General features: G+C 37.0%; 1 protein-coding gene across 1 annotated transcript; it reads left to right on the top strand.

Moving 5' to 3' along the window:
* Window positions 1-14,150: 14,150 nt before the first annotated feature.
* Window positions 14,151-19,823, top strand: scxb (scleraxis bHLH transcription factor b). Its single transcript, XM_060869412.1, has 2 exons — window positions 14,151-15,136; window positions 19,713-19,823. The coding sequence occupies exons 1-2, from the start codon at window positions 14,582-14,584 to the stop codon at window positions 19,821-19,823; spliced, it is 666 nt and encodes a 221-aa protein (XP_060725395.1). The 5' UTR covers window positions 14,151-14,581.
* Window positions 19,824-21,512: the final 1,689 nt, after the last annotated feature.

Here is a 21,512-nt window from a genome sequence, read left to right as displayed (position 1 = left end):
TATTTTGTCACACAGCTGCAATTTTATGGTCCTAAAACTTAAAACTTACAACAAGATCTCTGTCCAAGAAATGATAAGCCATAATGCCAAAGTGAAAATATGACCATAGAGCTGCCTGTAATGTCCCATTGTGTATTTCTCTAGACTCGTAAGAAAAAAAAATGAGATCAGAAGGTGAAGTCATACTGAGGAGCATGTGAGCCCCCATTATACTTACTCTCTCGCTAATGATAGTTACTTTAGCTAGTCTAAAAATAATTCTAACATCTATATTTAATGTTTAGTACATCAACACATGAAGACATAGCATTAAATTATGTGTCTAGTGCATACAGCTAAATACCACCAATATAAATATACACATATTTATAATACAAAATATTAAACATTGTCTGTTATTTTTGTTCCTGCTTTTAGCACTATTTAAAAAGATTTTCAATAAATCAGTAAATTCTATGGTTTAAAATTGACATTATAACCATGTTTACATCCACAATCACCATTATAATTTAGAATGAATTATACATGATGGGAAGATAAATAATCAACAATTAATGTTCTATTCTTCTTCACATTGTTAATCATATTTATTTTACTGAAGAATCAAGCAATTTATTCACGAATAATTACAATTTCAATTACCTTTGTGAAACTGCCACAAAACCACGTAGATCTTTCTCTAGCTTGTGTTGTTTTATAACAGCAGTATAACTGAGTTTCAATCAAGTCTATTCAAGAAGCTTTTATTGTCATTTCAACCATATATATCTGTTGCAGTACACAGTGAAATGAGACAACGTTTCTACAGGATCATTGTGCTACATAAAACAAAGACACAGCTAAGGACTTAGTTAGTCCTAGCCACATAAAGTGCAGCTGTGCAATCTGGTGCAAACAGTGCAGGACAAAAGACAAGAGGACAGTGCAGGACAAATGACAGTGATAAGCTTTCCTCACAAGTTTTCTTTGTAATGTGACAGATAAACTGTAAAGCTTGAAGATTTGAATACATTACAGTTTTATCTCTGATGCTAATGCAGGAGAGTATGATAAAAACTATTATTTTTTAAATGTTCCAGAGTCCCTGCTTTGGATCCTGCACTCAGGTTTACTGTCTCTCTGGAGTTTCTTTTCTCCTTGTACACAAAGGGTTCCCTTCAAGCTCTCTGGTTTCCTCCCACCTTTCAAAAACGTAAGTTGGTGGATTGGCTATGCAAGGTTTGTATGTGTGTGCATGGTGTATTTATATTAAATATGATATAAAAATATTAAGTAAAACAAACACACACATGCACACACACAACTTTTTGGTATAAAACATTTAAGATATACATCTATTATTTACATGCTACTAAATATAACATTAACTGATTAAAGACAGATAGAAACTTGTAAGTTTAAAGTATAATGTTCTGGTTTATACTGAAACTAAATTCAGACATTCAGAAATCTCACCAGATGTCATAAAGGTCCAAAGTTTACTTCTACATCCATGTGGAAGTACATTTGACTGGGTACCCTGATTGATTATGTGGCAATGGGAAACATGGTTAGAGCTCAAATAAACATTTGTGGGGTTTTTCACCACATTCCCCTAAACAAACCCATTGCGCAGTCATTTTTCCTCTTTAGTTTGACAGGAATCACTTCAAATGTAAAGGTATATGCTGGACAAATCACATGATATACAATATGCTACTGTTGTACAATGGAATATATAATCATGGATGGATTACAGCTGCTATGGGAAGCCCTGTGGGCTTTCTGGGCCTGACTGCATTTAGAGCTATGGTTCCCACATAGCAACATAATATATATATATATATATATATATATATATATATATATATATATATATATATATATATATATATATATATATATATAGGGACTATATAGCAAAATAATACCTGTACCTGTATCTTTATCTGTATCCATTTAGTGCTCCAAGCATCCACATGGCTAAACTAGAAGAGGTGTTAGTTTTAGATATTAAATTTAAACCCTAGCACTATGCCTCTAAACAAATACCCAGCACTGTTAGTATGGTCTGTGAGTTCTGATCCTGACAATACATCAACCTCATCTACTTCACCTGAGTTCATAATTGGGCTCAACTAGAGATGTCCATGAGATGTTTTTCAATTCCGATTACACACTTTGTATATTTACTTGTACCTGGACATGATTTTTGTAACAAATTCATTTGTTCTATTTACCAAAATAATGTGGAATCCTCTTTTCTAATGTAAACATCTGTGAACCAGTCCAGGCAGATACTAATGCATCACATAATTCATGTAAAGATTGTAGTCATATTTCTTACCTCTTTACTTAATGTTGCCTACCACCTACTTACATATTTATAGACACAACACTAGACATCTCAGAGGAAACTTGTGCTAAAACAGGGAGGGGGAAATCGTACGAAACTCCACACAAACAGTAACCCAAGCTCAGTAATCGAACCATGAATCCTATATCTATGAGGCAGCAACACATCGCAATGCATTACAATGCTACCCTACATGAATGACCATTTTTCTTCAGTATGTGTGTCTTGATCTTTGCAGGTAATTGTTCACTACTGTTTAAAATCCTGTTAAAATTATTATAGTGAAAGGATTTTGGATTTTCAACATTGATCTGCACACAGCAAGATTTTTTTCTTTGTTTTTCATCATTAGACACTGATATAATAAAACAAAATATGACCATTGTGTTCCTATTCTTATTAACCACACTGAAATGGTTTTGTATTTGAACAGCTGTTCCCTACTACTATTAGACCTCTCTCGAGGACACTTAGCACTTGCAAAATATGAGCCCACCCCTTCTTTCTCAGCTTCCAGCCAAATTTCTCAGTTAGTAAATTTCAGATATATGCAATTGTTAAAATTCTAGTCCATGAGCAATCATCTACCACTTGGACTGCACACCATTATGAGATTATTTGTGTTTTTTCAGGTATTTGGTTACCCGATTCATATGTATTAGTTCTACATATCACATTCTTTCTTTATTGTACTCCTAGTTACATAGCTGTACATAAATATCATCATTTACCCACTGCTATAAATTATTTAATAGTAGCATCGTTTATACAATTCTCACTTTCCCATGTAGTAATGAATATGGGAATTATAACCCAAGTGGACTGTACGGAATGTGTGGCTTTGCTTCATTGTTTTCTGTAAGATATATGTATCCCTCCTGGATTCACAATAATGTGTGTACATTACAGGAAACATGGGAGTGGGGGTGACTTTTCTCTATCTATTTCTCTATGAAATGATATTTACAGATATGTCATTCACAGGATGAGGTAAAAGATAGTGTACATGAGAGAAAGTGCGTTAGCATAAATCTCATCACTTCTTCCCAAAAAACTGCTCGCTGTATTGCGCAATAGTCATAAAATTTCTGGGTTTACTACAGAGCGCTGAGCAAACCAAGAAGGAAATTGGGAAGACTTTTCACATGGTCTCTTATCACATGGATCAGATCACAGAAAAGGGGAATTGTTTAATGGTCCACACTATGAAAAGCAGATAGGATCCTCCATCAAGTGTATAAGTGTTTAACTGCTTTTGTGAGTGCATTATTGGTTTATAAAACTGCCATAATTTACAGTGACACGGAGTTTATGAGAATAAAAAGTCAACAAATGAGAGGAGTTTATGGAAACACAGCATACCATTAGATTCAGAATCCTTCTTTGATGACTATGCACACCATATGATCCATATGACAGCTTGCCTTTGGAGCACTTCATCTTGCTCATAACTTTACTCCAGAGTCTAATGCATTGCTAACAATAACTTGGAGCAGAAATGAAACCTCAGGGTTTGTGTTTTGAGGTAATGAACACATTTTTGCTGTTTATTGCTTTATAAATGAACCTGAAATCCATGCCACGTATTCAAAAACCAACATTTACCTAGAGACTCAATATTGCAATTTTTTGTCCAATTTGGACTGGACAAAAACGAATAATTTTCTTTGTAACCCCATCCATCTGAAGCCAAGCCATTAAATTCTTGCTATAACCAGTGTGCATGTGAATATAGGGAAGATAATTCTGCAATGTTAAATTGTGAAATGTCTTCAGGTTGCTTAGTTGTTCCACAGGGGGATGTCACATTGCATCCTAATACCGGAATAAACACAATAAAATACTACAGCCATAAAACTACCGTATAAACAGCTGACCTGAACAAATGCAAATTCATACACTTGTTATATCAGCAAATCATATGCGGCAACACAACACATACAATCACAGATACGGGTCAAGAGTTTCATTTAATTTTTACATCAAACATCAGAATGGGAAAAATGTGCTTTGTCTGTTGCATGGTTGTTGGTTACACCTGGTCTGTTAGTTACACCAAATGTTCAGTGTCAGTGAGTCTTTACAAACTGTAGCTTTAGATTCAGAGTCCTGACTGAGATAAGTGGAACTGGATGTGGTTGTTTGATGTTGTAGCCTCCACAGCATGAAGTCTGGCATAATCTGCTTTTCTGCTCACCATGGTTTTAAAGAGCTGTAATTTTAATAAGCTTAAATTCCCTAGTTTGAATCAATATAGCCATTGTCTTCTAACCTCTCTCATCAATAACTGCTGTTCACTGACCGTTTTTTTTTTTCTAACACCATTTTGGGTAAACTCTAGGAACTGTTCTGAATGAAAACCCTGGAGATCAGCAACAACTAAGCCACATTCACTGAGATCAAATTTTTACTTTTGTTTCCCACTTTTTTATATATTATGATGCTATCATTTTGAACTCTATCAGCAGTAATTGTATTTGGTGTTACCAAACAGCTGACCCAAAACTATATGGAAATAAATCAAAGGATAAATGTGAAAGAACGAAAGCACAGCAAGTAAATATATATATATATATATATATATATATATATATATATATATATATATATATATATATATATATATATATATATATATATAAGTAAATGTTAAAGCTATAGCTTTAGTTCATAATCAGCTTGCAGTTTCCATACTGTACATTAAATAAGGAGGTTAACTGCTTGGATTGTTTAATGCACTTAAACATGTAATTACTGCCAATGTAAATGATACATATAGAGTAAAGCAGTGTGTCAAGCCATAAAGTGAATTAAATATCATTTTTTAAATCACTGTGATTATATGTGATGTCATTTAAATATTTTATGAGATGACACTGCATACCAAATTATCTCAGTTCATGTGAGCAGGACTCACAAATTCTATGATTTTATTATATTGGCCTTTTTAACTTTGTTCATACATGAGCTACTAAAGTGGTTCTCATATTCCATTGACTACTTTGGCAGGAAGGACAGACAGTATTTTATTTCATAGTTATTGGGCTCTAGTAAACAATAAAGGTCATGGATGAGTTGTACAATAGTCCTTTGGAAACCATTTTAAATATTTTAAGCATAGTACTCCATCTGTGGCCTAAAAACCCTCAAGTGATAGTTATGTTTTATCTGGAAAAAAATACTTTTTATGCTTTGAATGCAAATTCAGAAACTCATCAACAAAAGACAGTAAAGTTTTTAAACCAGAGGACATATGCTATTATAGTTAGGTGAACTGTGGCCTGTAAGTCTGTGATGTAAAAGGAAATTACACATTTCTTTGTCAAGTATAAACTTTAAACAAGAAAAAAAGGTAAACTGAAATATAACCTAATACATGCATTGAAATATGCAATATACACAAATAAACACTTTACCTAAAATTATATATTACAGTTATTATATATTACAGTTATATTACATCCTTTTTAGGCCTGCTATCCTATTTTAGTCTATTGTACTACAAACCTACATTAATAATGATTTCATATAATTTGCTTAAATGGACTGCGAGTGTTCAGGTTTAATACTGTGGCTGTCAGATCATTCTTTTGTACTCACTGCACAATTGTTCTAAATAGGTTTGAGTCCATTATGTCAACAAGCTCTGCAGAAGGTCTTGTTGCCAAGCTCTGCTGGTAGCAAGCGGTGTACATCAAGGATCTGTGCTTGGCATTCTTGTCTTCTTATTGCATACCAATTTATTAAGAGCATCAATTTCTCCTACCATACCTCATAAATGTCTCAATTGGAAGAAAACTTCAAAATGTAATGAGATTTTAATCAAAAATTACCAACAAGCCCAGCATGCCATTATTATTACCATCAATGGTAACGTCATAATGCTGGATATTTTCACCGGATAATATCATGAAGATCTAATCATTCATATCTGATGGCACATAAGGCACATCTTCTTATCTAGGCACATTTCATTTCAAAACTAGACTACAGTAGCTTTCATCTAGTTATAATATAAGTATGCACCATTACACTCACCAAGCACATTATGAAAAACACCTGTACATTTACACATTCATGCAGATCCCGTATAGCAGCTTTGGGTAATGATCACATCAGAACCCTAAACCTATAATAATGAAGTGGAAGGAAAAGCTTAACGTGATGCTAGAAGCACCATGCTTCATTGTGGGGATGGTGTTCTCAGAGTGAGGAGAGCGTTGGATGTCAGCTAGATACTGCTTTTTGGGCGTTCGCCTCACACCTCCAGGGTTGTGGGTTCGATTCCCGCCTCTGCCTTGTGTGTGTGTGTGTGGAGTTTGCATGTTCTCCCCGTGCCTCGGGGGTTTCCTCCGGGTACTCCAGTTTCCTCCCCCGGTCCAAAGACATGCATGGTAGGTTGATTGGCATCTCTGGAAAATTGTCCCTAGTGTGTGATTGCGTGAGTGAATGAGAGTGTGTGTGTGTGCGCTGCCCATCGCAGTCCGTCCAGGGTGTATCCTGCCTTGATGCCCAATGACACCTGAGATAGGCACAGGCTCCCCGTGACCCGAGGTAGTTTGAATAAGTGGTAGAAAATGAGTGAGTGAGTGAGTGAGTAAGTGAGTGAGAGAGTGGCCTTTTGTCCTGTGGCCAAAGAGGATTTTAAAAGTCCAAAGAGAATTTTATATGACTCGGCATTCTTCCACCAGTTTCCTTCTCTGAATAATGCCATCCTTAATTGATCACTGATTTTCTTTTATGAATTGCCTATTCTTTGAAGAGTCACTGTTGTGCCATATACAACTGTTTGTTTTTTTTATTATTATTGATTTAATAATCAAACCATGATTTCAAAATTGACTCCAGAATATCCAGGATTTTTTTTGATAATTCCTCTGTCTTCATGAAGCTGTTTGTTTAGATATGTTCTCTGGAGTCTTTCAGGAATGTCTATTTATGTTGTGATCACATGACACTTTAATTTCACAATGGTGGACTCTATTCAACTAATAATACGACTTCTAAAGGCAACTGGTGGCACCAGAACTAATTTAGGGATGTCAGTGAACCATATACAATCAATCATAATTATTAAGTAGTTTTTCCCGTTCCACATCAGTATTATCATCTATTTAACATAAAGTCATAATATAAAGTCCCAATTCACTCCATTTCAGTTCCAGGTTGTAATATTACAAAATGTGGAAACATTCAAGGGGGTAAATACTTATGCAAGCCAAATATAGGTTTTGTAACCGGTAAGTAAATAGGATCGTTATTGATGATGCTAAAATGCATTTTGCCAGACAAGCATCATATCAAGTGGGTAGAAAAAGACCATATCGAGTTTTGAGACAGGGGAAAAGGTTAAACAAATTTCCAAAACCCCAAAGCATTATCATATGCCATAATACATTGTTGACACAACCCATGTAGAACTTAGTAAATGATGGATTTGCCATGAACAGAAGAATGGCTTCCAGACTCACTCTTGGTTTTCTGTCTACTTATGTTTCCATTGGCAAGACTCTCTATGAACATCTTACTTTTCACAAGGAGCCTCATTGTCCATGCATGTGTGGTTGGACTTTATGAGCACTGTAGACAAAGGAGGCAGTAGTACATTGCATGTGCTGGAGTGGCCCCCATCTCCTCCTACTTCATGGTGTACAAAACTAGGCATCTCACATACCAGATGCTCTGAGGTCTCCAACCACTTAGTTCATGACTCCTTAGTGAAGTTGATTGTAGGAAATGAACACCAATCTCTCAATCGTTGTGTTGCTCTTTTCACTTGAATGTGAATGAATTATTCTCTCTCTACAGTGGTTTAATAACTAAGTGGTTCAGTGGCTAAAGTTCTGGTGCTCTGTTTTCTGCAGCACAACTGCACAACAACAAACCTGAACATGACCTTAAAGGAAAAGAAAATTTGATAACCAAAAATGGTTGAAATATATTGTACAGAAGTAATAGCTCATAAGTACAGAATAAGCTGTTTAGCCATCTCTGCAATCTGCCATAACTGGAATATTGCATTGTAGTACAAGTTACCCAACAAAGAAAGTAACAACAATATATGGAACATTCCTTTTTCTGCCAAGTGATCTTTCCTTTGGGTAAAATTTTGAAGTTTGGATCCATGTGAATATATCAGTACAAATACAGATGGGAGGAAAATCATAGTATCATGCCTCTTAGAGCTTTTGAACTACATATCTATAGGCTATGTGATTTCTTTTTTATTGTACAGTTTCATATGGTTCATATGGTCATTGTACGTTAGCCTTAAAGCTGTATCCCACTCCACTTAGAACTTGACAGCCACATAGCACTACAATATAAATCTCAAGTCTCACCTCTGGAAAGAATAAAAATATTTCTCAAGTTCCAGTGAAGGAAAAAAATCCAGTTTTTTTTTGGAGAGTAATTTATTGCATTTCATCAAGCGTGCAAAGGATTCGAGCTGTAAACTGTTCGTTCTGTGTGTTTATTTTCAGTTTTACAGCCATTACAAGCAGAATTGTATGATTTGTAGTGTCTGCAAGTTAACGTGAGGACATTTCATCCAGGATCATTCTCAATCCACTTGGAAGACAGAATGAGAGTGAAGGTCAAAACAACATGATGTCACTGTATGTCATTTTGTATCAAGAAATTCATTACTGACAAAGTCAAAACTTCACCGCAGCAATTCAGATAAGATAGGTCAAACGTGAAAAACAGAGATTTAGTGTACCCACAATGCACAAGGTTTTTCCGGGTTGCAACTGGAAGACAACACAGTGAGGCAATGCTTGTGAATCTGGAATCTGTTTAGCAAATAAAGATAACCAAATGACAAGCATGAGAACAGGAAATCACATTATGTGCAAATAAATTGGGGACTTCAGGTGAATATACTTTACCTATATCAATAACTGATTCAGCTAATGATTTATATTGGCTCTGTTTGTTGGATTTCCTCAGCACTCAGTCATGAACTCTACATTTAATGACCATCATATGTACCCAATCTGCTACCTCATTGCTATCCCACCACACCCACCCACACACCCAAATATATATATATATACTGAACACACACATCACCACACAGACACCTACTCACCCACACACATGCAAGCTCTCTCTCTCTCTCTCTCTCTCTCTCACACGCACTCACACACACACACACACACACACACACACACACACACACACACACACACACACACACACACACACACACAAACAGTATTTGTATGTTTGTTTGTTTTTGCATCAGTGATTCTGATTTTTAACAGTTTGAGAATTTACTATTAGAAATTGATTGTAATTCCAAAATTCAAATTTACTTCAAACTGTTTTGAAAACCATTTGAACACTTTATAGCTTGCATTAATGATTTTCAATTATTTCTAGGCATGGCAACCTGGCAATAAACTGTTTGCCAAAAACCATAAAGAAAATCAACTATGAAGCCAAAGCTTGAGCTGGATAGTCACAACTGCACATTGTATGATTGAATGGTGGAAAGTGGCAGCAAATATTTGTCCTAAAACTACATCCCCACACACAAAATGGATGACTGATTTCTGGGTCCTAATCTCTAGCTAACAGCCTCACAGCCAAAAACATGAGCTCATAGGTCTTGCTGTAGGGATGATATAAGCCACCAGTTAGCTACTGCTTACATTACAAATGACCACAAGCAGCAAACAGCAGAGCTTTAGTAGATAAATCAGTGCTGTGAAAAGGGAGGGACACACATCATTATTTATATCTACTTACATTCTTCTGTGATTTGAAAGCTAATGCAATTTTTGTGTTTGACATGTTATAATGCCTGACCTACAGCTATTATTAGTGTTCTTTACTTAAGATAAAGTGCACTGTGTTCTTTGTGCAGGGTTTCTCTAAAGGATTAGTATTAAACTTCTGATAAAGCTTTAAAAGGCCTGCATATAAAAGACCTACATATACCCAAGCAGTTTTATTAAACTCACTCATGGCCATGTGCCTCCCAGAGCATTGAATTAATCACAGTGCATCACTCATCACAAAGCAGGATTTTACTACACACAGTTAATATATTCCAAACCATGCGGCTGAATGTAATAAGGAACACGTATGTGACCCCCTGCCCTCTACCTCTCAGAGTAAAATGGAAACCGGGCAAGCCTGCTAATATCCATTAATAATAACAATCACTACAAATTTGAAATTTCCTGTCACCTAGCAATACCACTGACAAGGAAATCTGACCCTAAATATGCCATACATATAATTTATTCTGGAAGTTTATTAAGTTTAGTGCCACTGTTTCTTTATACAAAAATCCCCACAATGACCACAATCAAACCTAAAGGAGTTGCTAACTAAAGTATGTTACCAGCATTGATTGATCTGTGTAAATGACAAAAAATGTCAATGTGATATAAAGATATGAAACCAGGTGGATGCTGATTTAAGTTTGATTTGCGTTACATTTTCAAACCAAAAAATGTATATGTAATTTATCTGAAAAATAGACCTAGAAATCTTGGTGTGGGGGGTAGATTAGGTTTAAGTAATTAAAGTTTAAGTAACGTTAAAAACACTATTTAATTTTAGTGGCTCTACCACCTGTAGTGTAGGAGAACTTTGACTTGATCTGGTGTTATGGAGTATAGCACCTGGTGCAGAAATACATAAGGAAGTTCTCACAAGCGAGAATGGATAGAGAAAAGAATGCTTTGAATTTAAAGATCTGTTAAATTAGCAGAGAGGCATTGTTAGCAGAGCAGCAGGCTGGTCCCAAAGCTCTGCTTAAGAAGGCTTGAAATGGACTTTACAAGGCCAGGCTGAAAGGCCCCGTTGGTTTTGCCCTCACCAGCTGCCTCCTTTACAAGGCACACTTCAAAGATGAGGTCCTGACTCAGACCACACCTAGCATGGGTTATGGAGTTTCAGAAACGCAGCAAGGTTATTGGGTCAGTATGATGACTTCTTTTGTATGGCATGAGGACCCTTATCATTTGTGTAAGAAAATGGAGGTTCAGTAGTTTATAGTATTCAGACTTTTCAAAATAAAATTATTTAGTGCTTATGTTTAGAAACTCTGATAACAGTGGATAGTCTTAAGGATCCCTAACTAAATTTAATTTAAAATCAATTCAATTTTATTAATGAGAAGAATCTCTTCTTTAAAACTTATGCTTCAAAGTCTAAAAATCTTCATTAATTCATCTTAAAGTCTGTTATTTTTCAAAGGATATGATCTTTGCTGGGCTCATTCTATAGACATATTATCGTTGTTATGTTCCTGAAAAGGTTATAGATCAGAGCTAGGACATTTTTTTGACAGAAAAACACACTGCTGTATGGCCCTGGGAGTTGAACGGTTCCAATAGAAGGACACATGAAGAAACCTGACAGGATCTGGATTTGACTTTTTGTGTACTGTGAAAATAATCATAAAGTTAAGTAGCTAAGGAGTAAGGCGTTTAAAATCTGGACCTGGCAAATGGCCCTGAGAGTTTAAAGGGCTAACAATTTCTATTAACACATTTGCTGTCATTAGGTAACATATTTGTAATCTGAAAGTTCCATAAAGCTGAGAACCTGTAGAAGTAAAATACTGAGATCCTGAATATGTTAAAATGTGATCCATCTGGTTGTCTTTTCTTTTTTATATAATATAGACGGTATCAAAATCAAAGCATTTGTTTAAACTAAAGAGTAATATAAATCTATGAGGACTGTCAGAGTGACTTTGATGGGTACTGGATTCCACAAGGTTCTGAGCAGTTCACTTTTTCCATCTTTCAGGCCCACTGACCTGCTTACTGTCTGAATTCTTTGGCTTCTGAGTAACGGGACAATTACAGCATGGAATTTCAGGGAGGACTGACTTCATTTGTGCTCCTGAAATAGAGAGACCGGTAGTCAAAAAAAGCAGGGCCACAGATAGGCAATTACCAGAAGGCATCAAAGCAGTGAGTTTTGTGTTGCCAAATTATTCCTACTTACAAAGTTGACTTTATAAGTGCTTATTTCCGCTCCACTGCTCTATTCAAACTGCTTTGGTCTATTCATATATCTAATGAGATATAACATTTCACAACTATTTATGCCATTTTTGTGACATGTAAAATATTCTTCCTCTCAGTCCCACTTCTCTGGTTTTAAATGGGCCAGATGCAGAGACTGTGTCCCATTAGGGTCGGGTACTTGTGAGCTTGGCATCTCCCCAACACGGGCTAGACAATCGTGTCCCTCAGCATTCTGGCCGTCCACCCGTCCATTCGGCCGACTCCGTAATGAGCCAGTCGGTCTGTCTGCGGTGCTGTGCGAAGGATTAGTTCCGAGTTTTGACAGCTCTCTAACCTGTGCCAAAAGCCAGAAGGAGGGGGGTTCTCTGTGAATAGTTTTTAGATTTTAACAGTGGAAGGAAGGGAGGAAGTTGGAGAGGCAGAGGGAGTAATAGCAATCAGATGCTGACAGCATAGCTCTGCTACTGAACTCATTCAGAGATATTAAATATCACTTGTGACACTGAGAAATGGATAATGAAGAAAATCAGGTTTAGAGTGACAAAATTCTGTGGGCAGGTGATGTCGGTTACGAAGTAAAGTAACGCTGAATATCTAAAAAGTTAGCCAAATAAAGAGCTATATACAAAACGCTGAAGAGAACTCTAAACCAAATCCAACACTTCATCTCCATCATTATTTGTGATTTTAGATGCTGCTAAGGCATTGTCATTGTCTTGAAGTCATTCACTGTCTTTCCGTTCGCTGACCAACAGTGAGTTATCAATGCCTTCAGTGATCTTCTCATCATGTTGCCTATTTCTGAAACTTGTTTAAACTCAGATTAGTTTAATCTCATTATCCTCTACTCTCTGTCACCTTTCAGGGCCTGCCTGAAGAACTCACTCCCTTTCTGTAAACACCTACAATTTACAGTACCTGGTGAGATTGGTTCTAGTGATAACTCTTCATGAGGCAGGACTGCACTGTGGATGGGATGAAAGTCCAGTCCACACACTTTCACACATTTATCTTACAAAATCCACCTACTCGGATCCACCTAAACCGATCACATTTTATAAAGGAGGAAGGAAACCGGAAGACCTGGAGGAAACCCACATAGTCAGAGAGACAGCATGCACAGAAACACCACACAGACAGTAACTTGAGTACAGGACTGAACCAGAGACCCTGGAGCTATGAGGCAGCAAAACTAGCTACTGCACCACTGTGTCACGCTTTCCTAAAGCACTTCCTTTTTAATCAGCGCTCTGCACAAAGTCTCCAGTGTGCACATTTAGCTAAGGTTATGAATATATAATAAGAATAATATAAAATTGCCTGTAGCCTTCACATTCAGCAGGCATATGTTTGTTTTAACCCTTAAACGCTCAGTATGCTTTGCCTCACAAATCATATTACTTAGTTATTACTATGAATTGTTCACTGACTACATTGAGACTAACAGGAATATAATGGATCTTTGTTTAACATCATTGACAGCTTGTGGGTTTCAGGGGTTCAGAAAGAAACTGTAATAATTTCTGTTTATTATAACTGTATATCCTTTAGGTTAGCATGTTAGCAGTGTTCACTATTTGTGGGTTGAAGAGTGGGATTTGTTTGTGTTCATTGTGTTTAGATCTTAAGTGGTGATACAGAACACAGTTTGTAGAAGACCATCAGGTTTCAATTTCTCACCAAGTCAGTGAAGGAGACATGTTTAAATCAATAAATGTGTTTGAGCTCCATCGCATTTTCACCCTGTATTTTGCATTTACAGTGAAAGAGGGGGAGCAGTCCCCAGCCACTCCCCCACCACTACTATACTCTCTCTCACACACACGCACACCCACACCCTATAAAGCCAAGGCATAAGGAAACACTCAGCCATAATAACATGTGGAACTGTTGAGGGATGAACGCTAGTGCAACACACTATATACTTTTCCACTTATTCACCCACTCAGGCTAGTGCTTGACACACTGGTTCTTTAAAGAGCAATCTGCAGAAGGAATATGAACTCATAATGATTAAATCATCATGAAGCGGCTGAGTCTATCATCACAGGATTGGTGTAAGACAACGCTGGATTTCCGCAGAGTGTTGCTGTTCACTAAGTGAAGGACAACAGTTTGTTTTGTGTTGGTGAATAGAATTGAGGAGCAACAAGTCGTGTAAAGGTCTGTCCCTGTTTCCGTGTGAGGAAGAGGAAGACCACAGCCCCTCTTGCTGGAAGGCTGCGAATGTAAGACAGAGCAGGTGACGATGTCCTTCGCCATGATTCACCCGTCTCCTGCCCGTTTCCTTTACTCTGAGATTAGCACTCTCTCAGAGGATGATGAGAACGGCAGCGAAAGCTCAGGATCTGAAGACAAATCCTTTCATCTTTCCACTCCTGGGTACAACGCTATCAAAGCAGACTCTCGCAAACGGAAGTACGGCTGCAGGCCATCAGTCGAAGTCACAGATCTTCACTTGCCAATCCCAGAGACCCGCCAGCGTAATGCTGCCAATGCTCGAGAACGGGACCGCACAAACAGCGTGAACATGGCTTTTACAGCTCTGAGGACACTCATACCCACTGAACCGGCTGACAGGAAGCTGTCCAAGATCGAGACGTTACGGCTGGCCTCCAGCTACATCTCTCACCTAGAAAATGTACTATTGGTGGGAGAAGCATGTGGAGATGGGCAACCCTGCCATAAAAGCACAGGGGCTCTACACAACCATCTCCATAAGACTATAGATGTGAGTCCAGACTCAGAGAACTCCCAGCCCAGACAGATCTGCACTTTCTGCCTCAGTAACCAGAGAAGACTGGTGAGTATCAGAAAGTAAAAATAGAGAAATTTGCTGATATTATATGAAGTAATTTAAATTAAACCACCTTCCCTTTGTTTATTTATCTAGAAGTTCTCATCCTTAACTTATTTAATACATTTATTCTTTATATTTGATTAAAAAAAATATTTAATTGCAAAGTCTCTTTGTTCCCTAATTGACCCTAATTAACTTGTGATTTTTGGAGATTTAGTGGATTTATGCTGCATAATGGTATATATGTTTTTGTATTTATTTTTATGTAATAAAAATGTGTTCATTTTTATTTTTTTATTTATAATAATAACTAGAAATTGATGAAAGGTTTTTAGAGTCGCACTACATGCTCAATCACTCAACCAACACTTCATATTTATTTCAAGGTAACTGTCCGGACTGCATCACACACTCCCAGTTCAGTGTCATAGACAGTGCATCTATTATTTTACAGCACATGTATACAGATAATACTTTTGCATTACATTTTCACCATAATCAATCTACAAAACTTGACTAATATAGCTTCTGAAACATCAGAGTTTGTGTGAAGCAATTCATGTATAACATGTAAACAGCCAATAAAATTCAGGAATATGGTAGTGAGTATGTGAAATGACATCAGCACACACAGAAGGCTATAGACAAATGACTGTGCATCCCACATGGCTGTGTGCAAATCTGGACACATCTGGCTCAAAAAATTACTACAATTCCAGTTAGATCACTGGTCTAAGATCTATGAATGTCCCTAACATCCTAATTAGTGCCAGCTTCCCTGCAGAAGCTCTTAAATCATCACTTTATCACAAACAACCATATGACCAAAGTCTAGTACCTTTTTTAACAACTTTAAAAGAAAGTCATGCAAAGGAAGTAGCTCAATAAATACAACATAAAGGAAATTATCTGACATATTTGAATGCTGAATTAATGCTTAAAATTAAACACAAAATATAATTATGTGCTTTGGGTAATTCAATAACACTGTTTTTTAATGTGTCCAGGCACTAACAGATGCAGGTACACACACACACACACACACACAAACACACACACACTAAACATTCTGGTCCTTTTCTGTTCATCTTTAAGAAATTTGTAATTCAATCAGTTTCAGCTGGAGCACATGGCTCATGGCTGCAGTGATGTAGTATTACTGTCACATACTGTAACTGTTACTCATTTTTAACCTTTAAGAGTTAATTTGACTACAGTAATCCACAGTTATATATTGTTACACATCATGCAATACACATCAGAATTCAGATACAGACGCATGGTTTGAGTGGAGCGATGGCACTAAACTCAGGTTACTAACAGTGTGAACAAGACTAATTAATGCCAGCTGGCTCTGACAGCACATAAGTGTAATTGGAAAAAGTGAGGCATGCTGCCCCCTCAGCTGACGTTATGGCCAGACACGCTGTACCTCAAGGAGATCAGGTTCCCTAAAAGCACTCAATTTCAGATAAACCCCTAATTACTTCTCACGGCACTGAAGAAAGGCTGGCGGCTTTTTATGGTCACTTATGCCATTTAAGATTAAAGCTAGTTTAGTGTCTGTATTTTATGTGTTCATATCAAGATCTATTATAATAAATTCAAGTGATTAATATCTTGAAATTGCTATGCAGTTGACTTATTGTTATTTCTTTGGTATTTCAGAACAAAGACAGAGAAAGAAAAACAGCTATAAGAAGTTAATGATGAAGAAGAACATACTGTGCATTCACCTGAACTCTAGCTTTATGTTTTTCCTTATCTATTGTAAGTATGCTACTGCAGTATCATACATGAACTTTTATTTATCCTGTAATTGTACATTTATTAATGGACTGCATCACTGTGGACTAAACCGATCACTGTGCAGCAGTTGCTTCATGTGACAGAGCTTTGAGGACTTTATTTTCCAGCATTAGCACACGATGTTTGTGCTGAACAGGGCACATTAAGACTCTATATAAATCTGAGCTTTGAGAAGACAGAGGACTGCATAAAATATTCACGATATCAAACGAAGAAATCAGCACTGATTTGGTAAATGCCATATTATCATGGAGATGAATTAGTTCACCTTTGACCTGCTCCAGCTTTATCGGCAAGAGTGGAATAAAGTACTTTCAGATTTATAAACATCGGCCCTTACCTGTGTCTGATTTGCTTACAATGTGAAATATGCAGATGCCATACCATTATAATGTGAAGTAAACAATCTTATTTATGTTGTAGGTTTGTGTCACTTATTAATATTACTTTTGTCAGATTTTGGTATCAAAATACCTTTCTATGTACGAAACACTAGTGCTTCACTAGTTGCTATTAAATCAATGCGTTAATTACTAGGGGGAAAAAGAAAGACAGAGAAGTAAAGGGATGTGTGTGTGAGACCATTGGAGGTTTGTTTTCACAGGAGATGAGATCTGCAGGTTGAGTTCTGGCAAACTATCAGTCACAACCTGTCCTCTACTTTACCTGTAGATTCTGTTACACATCTACCCCTGCCCCTGGCCACACACACACACACACACACACACACACAGTCATTTACTTCGATCACTCTCCATGCTCTTCTTTTCTATCATTCCTGCTCAGCATTTTATTGCCTTTAATATTTATGATCAAAATCCATGTTCAAATCTCAGCATAGCACAATAATCATATAGTCTATAAATTCAGCATTTTGGTTAGGCATTAAAAAGGAATGATCCATGCATTATATGTTTTTTGTGCATGTCCTTTGTATTGTGACAACAAGATAAAAATAAATATGTAAGGTTTGTATGTTATGTTTATTCTTGTTGAAAACTGGTTTATTCTTATCAGACAGACTTCTGGGAAAGTTTTCATCCTGTGTTAAGCATTGGGCTGATTGTAATTTGATAACAGAGACCCTGTTCTAAAATAGAGGTAGTACAACTGTACAGAATTGCCACCTTGCATCTCCAGGATCTCCAGTTCAATCCTGAGCTCAACGCTAAACTCTCTGTGCTGAGTTTTGCATGCTCTCCCTGTATCCATGTGGATTTTCTTTGTTTTCTTCCATAAAACATACTGGTAGGTAGATTGGTGATCTTAAATGTGTGAATGAGTCTGGGCTCATGTGTATACATGATGATGGACAGGCAGCTCGTTCAGGTTTGCCTTGTCCTGCAGGGATAAACTCTGGATCCACTGTTACACTATCCACAATAAAGCACTTGAGATGCTTGAAGATGAATAAATAAATGAATAAAAGACTTAATGAATAAAACTTTCAAAATTGAAAACAAATATTAAACAAATACCTTACTGCCATTTTCTTCAAAGGGTCACCACAGAGCTCCACATAATTCTTCAGCCAGCTTCAGGTTAGAGCTGACTGAGCCAGTAAACACATTGTGAACTCTGAACTTTGTCATCTGGATAAATTGTTCAGATCATTTACTCCACTTGATCCCACTTCCTCTTTCTGATTCCATTATCTAACAGCAACACGATCCTATTTTCAGAACTGAAGGGCCATCCTAACTTCCTGTTACTATAGAGACCATGCTACTGAATGCTGGGATTAAAACATTTGTTTTTTGCAGCATTCGTTTCGTTCAGAATGTATATTTGTCTGTATTAAACATTTGTTTCTCTGTTAATGGGACTGTCATCTGTGTTTTTGCAAGTAGACACTTAGATATTGCTGCAACAAATATAACAGCTTATCAGTAAGGCTTATGAACGAATTCCCTGGTGATCCAGCGACAGGATCCCATAATCTCACTGCTGTGGTCAGGGAACCAATAAAATCACTGAGCCATTAATTATCAGTGCCAGTCCCATGCCTGGATAAAATGAGAGGGTTGAGTCAGGAAGGGCAACCGGAGTAAAACCTGTGCCAAACCGGTGACCCCAAAAGTGGAGCAGTTGAAAGACAATAACAACAGCATTGGGGCAGTGAAATGTAACTTGCATGTAGAACAAAAAGACAATAAAAAGACAACAAAAAGAAATGACACAATAAAAAGGTAAATAAGTGGTTGGTCAAATTTAAGACAGTGTTACATATATTTTACTGTATATAAAAATATTAAATTCCTTTAGTTCCCCTAGAGGAATCTTGTAAATACACTCACTGAGCACTTTATTAGGAACACATACTTACACTGAGTAGGTCTCCACTGACCTCAATCACCAAGGTGTTTCTGTCAGCAGATCTTCTGCTTAATTAATTTTTCTTTCTTTATTTCACCATTCTGTATTATCTCTAGAGAAGGTTGTATGTGTCCCAGTAAAATTCAGGTGGATCAATTGTAGAAATACTCAAACCAGCTTGTCTGGCACCAACAATCGTGCCATGGTTAAAATCGCTACGATTACATTTTTATGCTGAAGTTTGTGTGAACATTACCTGAAGCTGCTTGTATGTGTCCGCATGCTTTTATACACTGAACTGCTGCTATTTAATTGGCTGATTAGATAATGAATAAAGGGTGTTCCCAATAAAGTTCTAAGTGAATGTAGAGGAATAATAAATGAACTACAGATGGTAAATCCACATTCACCACAGCTCCTTCTCTCTCTTGCTCACATATTCAACTCTCTGCAGTTGTACGATCCTTGTCTGGACTTTGAGTTCCTGCCAACTAATCCTGTCATCATCCAGCAGTCAGAAAACAACACTTCTCCATCTTTACTGGCTTGTGGACTATTGAACTAATTGTTTCCTGCTGGTATAACTGCAATGAATAATCTGTTGTTTTTCCACAGCGAATTCAACCGATAAATATTTGCAATATATTGCAACTATATATTATACAATACCTCACCTGATTAGTCGATATCTGTCATTTTAATTTTGTGTGCAAATGTAAACCTCCATTTGGCTTTAGCATTGCAGTTATGTACATTTTATGTGGAAAGAAATTGAACAAAGGAGATGACACATGTCTTGGTAGGAATTATAGTCCTTTTAAAGTAAGAATCAGAAGTTAAATGTCCCTTTGGAGTAGTCCCACTTAGTCATCTTTTTGATGCTGTTCCAGATATCAGTCCCTATCACTGCTTTTATAGGTTTTACCTCTCATTGTGCACAGGTCTTTCATTTTTTTTAATGAACCATGGTTTTAATATTGTCACATTTCTGGAATATTTTGTATGGCAGTGCAGATGGACTTACAGAAACTGGTCCCAGTCTGGTGACTTCACACAGTCTCAAGAGTTCTTATAGTTAACAATGCATATGGCATATAGTTATCAACGCATAAATAGCTCATATACATTATTATTAAATAAATTATTGGGTCATGTGGATTTTATAGTTGACTAATTGGATGCGGATCAGACATATGGGCTGTTTTTGTTCCTCCAGTTACACTGAGCCTTCAGACCTTTCACCCTCTGTCTTTTGAATTCAGAGGCAGAATTAACATTTTCTGATTGTAAAAGAACTCAGATACAGACATATACATAAGGAGAGAGAGAGAGCGAGAGAGAGAGAGAGAGTACTGAAAAGACAGGACCAGCAGCTGAGAGCAAGATCCCACTGCACTCTATTCCATCCAATTGGGTCTAGGTTTTAATACTGGAAAAATCTTCCTTAGCTGTCAATCACGTGCTTTAATAAAAACATAATATAACATTGCGGTCTCACTCACTCTCCCTCTGACTCTTGGAGAGGCCAAATACAAGGGGTATCTGCAAGACTCCAGGCTTTTATTAGCCACAGCTTGCACTGGAAAATTGGGATTGTGGCAGCGCTCATCTGGTGGACATTAACTAAGCACCTGGAGCTTTAGTCAATCATGAAATTAAACTTGGGTATTAAAGACAAATGAAAAAGCTCCACTCCCAGACAAATGTGGTCGCCATCTCTTTGACGCATTTAATCAAATTTCCTACAGGCGGCACAGACTTAACACACAGGGTGTCAACCAACACCTCCCTGACAGGATGTGTTTGTTTTCTTTTGTGATAGGGCACATGAGTGATGGTTTATTCATTTTACTCCCTGCCTTTATTTTCAGAACAGAAGGAGCTTTGAAAGAAGCTGAAGCAACAGCTGAGTGCTGATCAAAAACACACTGCTGCACGCACTTGGCTGCTAACATCAACCAGCCAGAACATATACACCTGAGAAATAACCTTTATAACATATCTATATGACTGGGACACGTCCTGTCTGTGCTATTTAATATCATTACATATACCATTCTGATTAACACTCTGTTCTGATTGGTCACGGTGATCAGATATAAATTCTGGATGGCTCAGACATAAATTCTGGATGAATTGTTAATTGTAAAAGAGAGAAAAATGAGAGGCTGGTGAAAGAATGTATGTTTATAACTGTTGCATGCAAGTGATAGCAGGACCTTACTTGTTTCATTGCTCAACTCTAAAGGTAATT

Source organism: Tachysurus vachellii, chromosome 5, assembly GCF_030014155.1.
Source record: "Tachysurus vachellii isolate PV-2020 chromosome 5, HZAU_Pvac_v1, whole genome shotgun sequence".
Taxonomy (NCBI): Eukaryota; Metazoa; Chordata; class Actinopteri; order Siluriformes; family Bagridae; genus Tachysurus; species Tachysurus vachellii.
The sequence above is the reverse complement of the archived record's forward strand: the minus strand, read 5'-3'. Positions and strand labels throughout refer to the sequence as shown.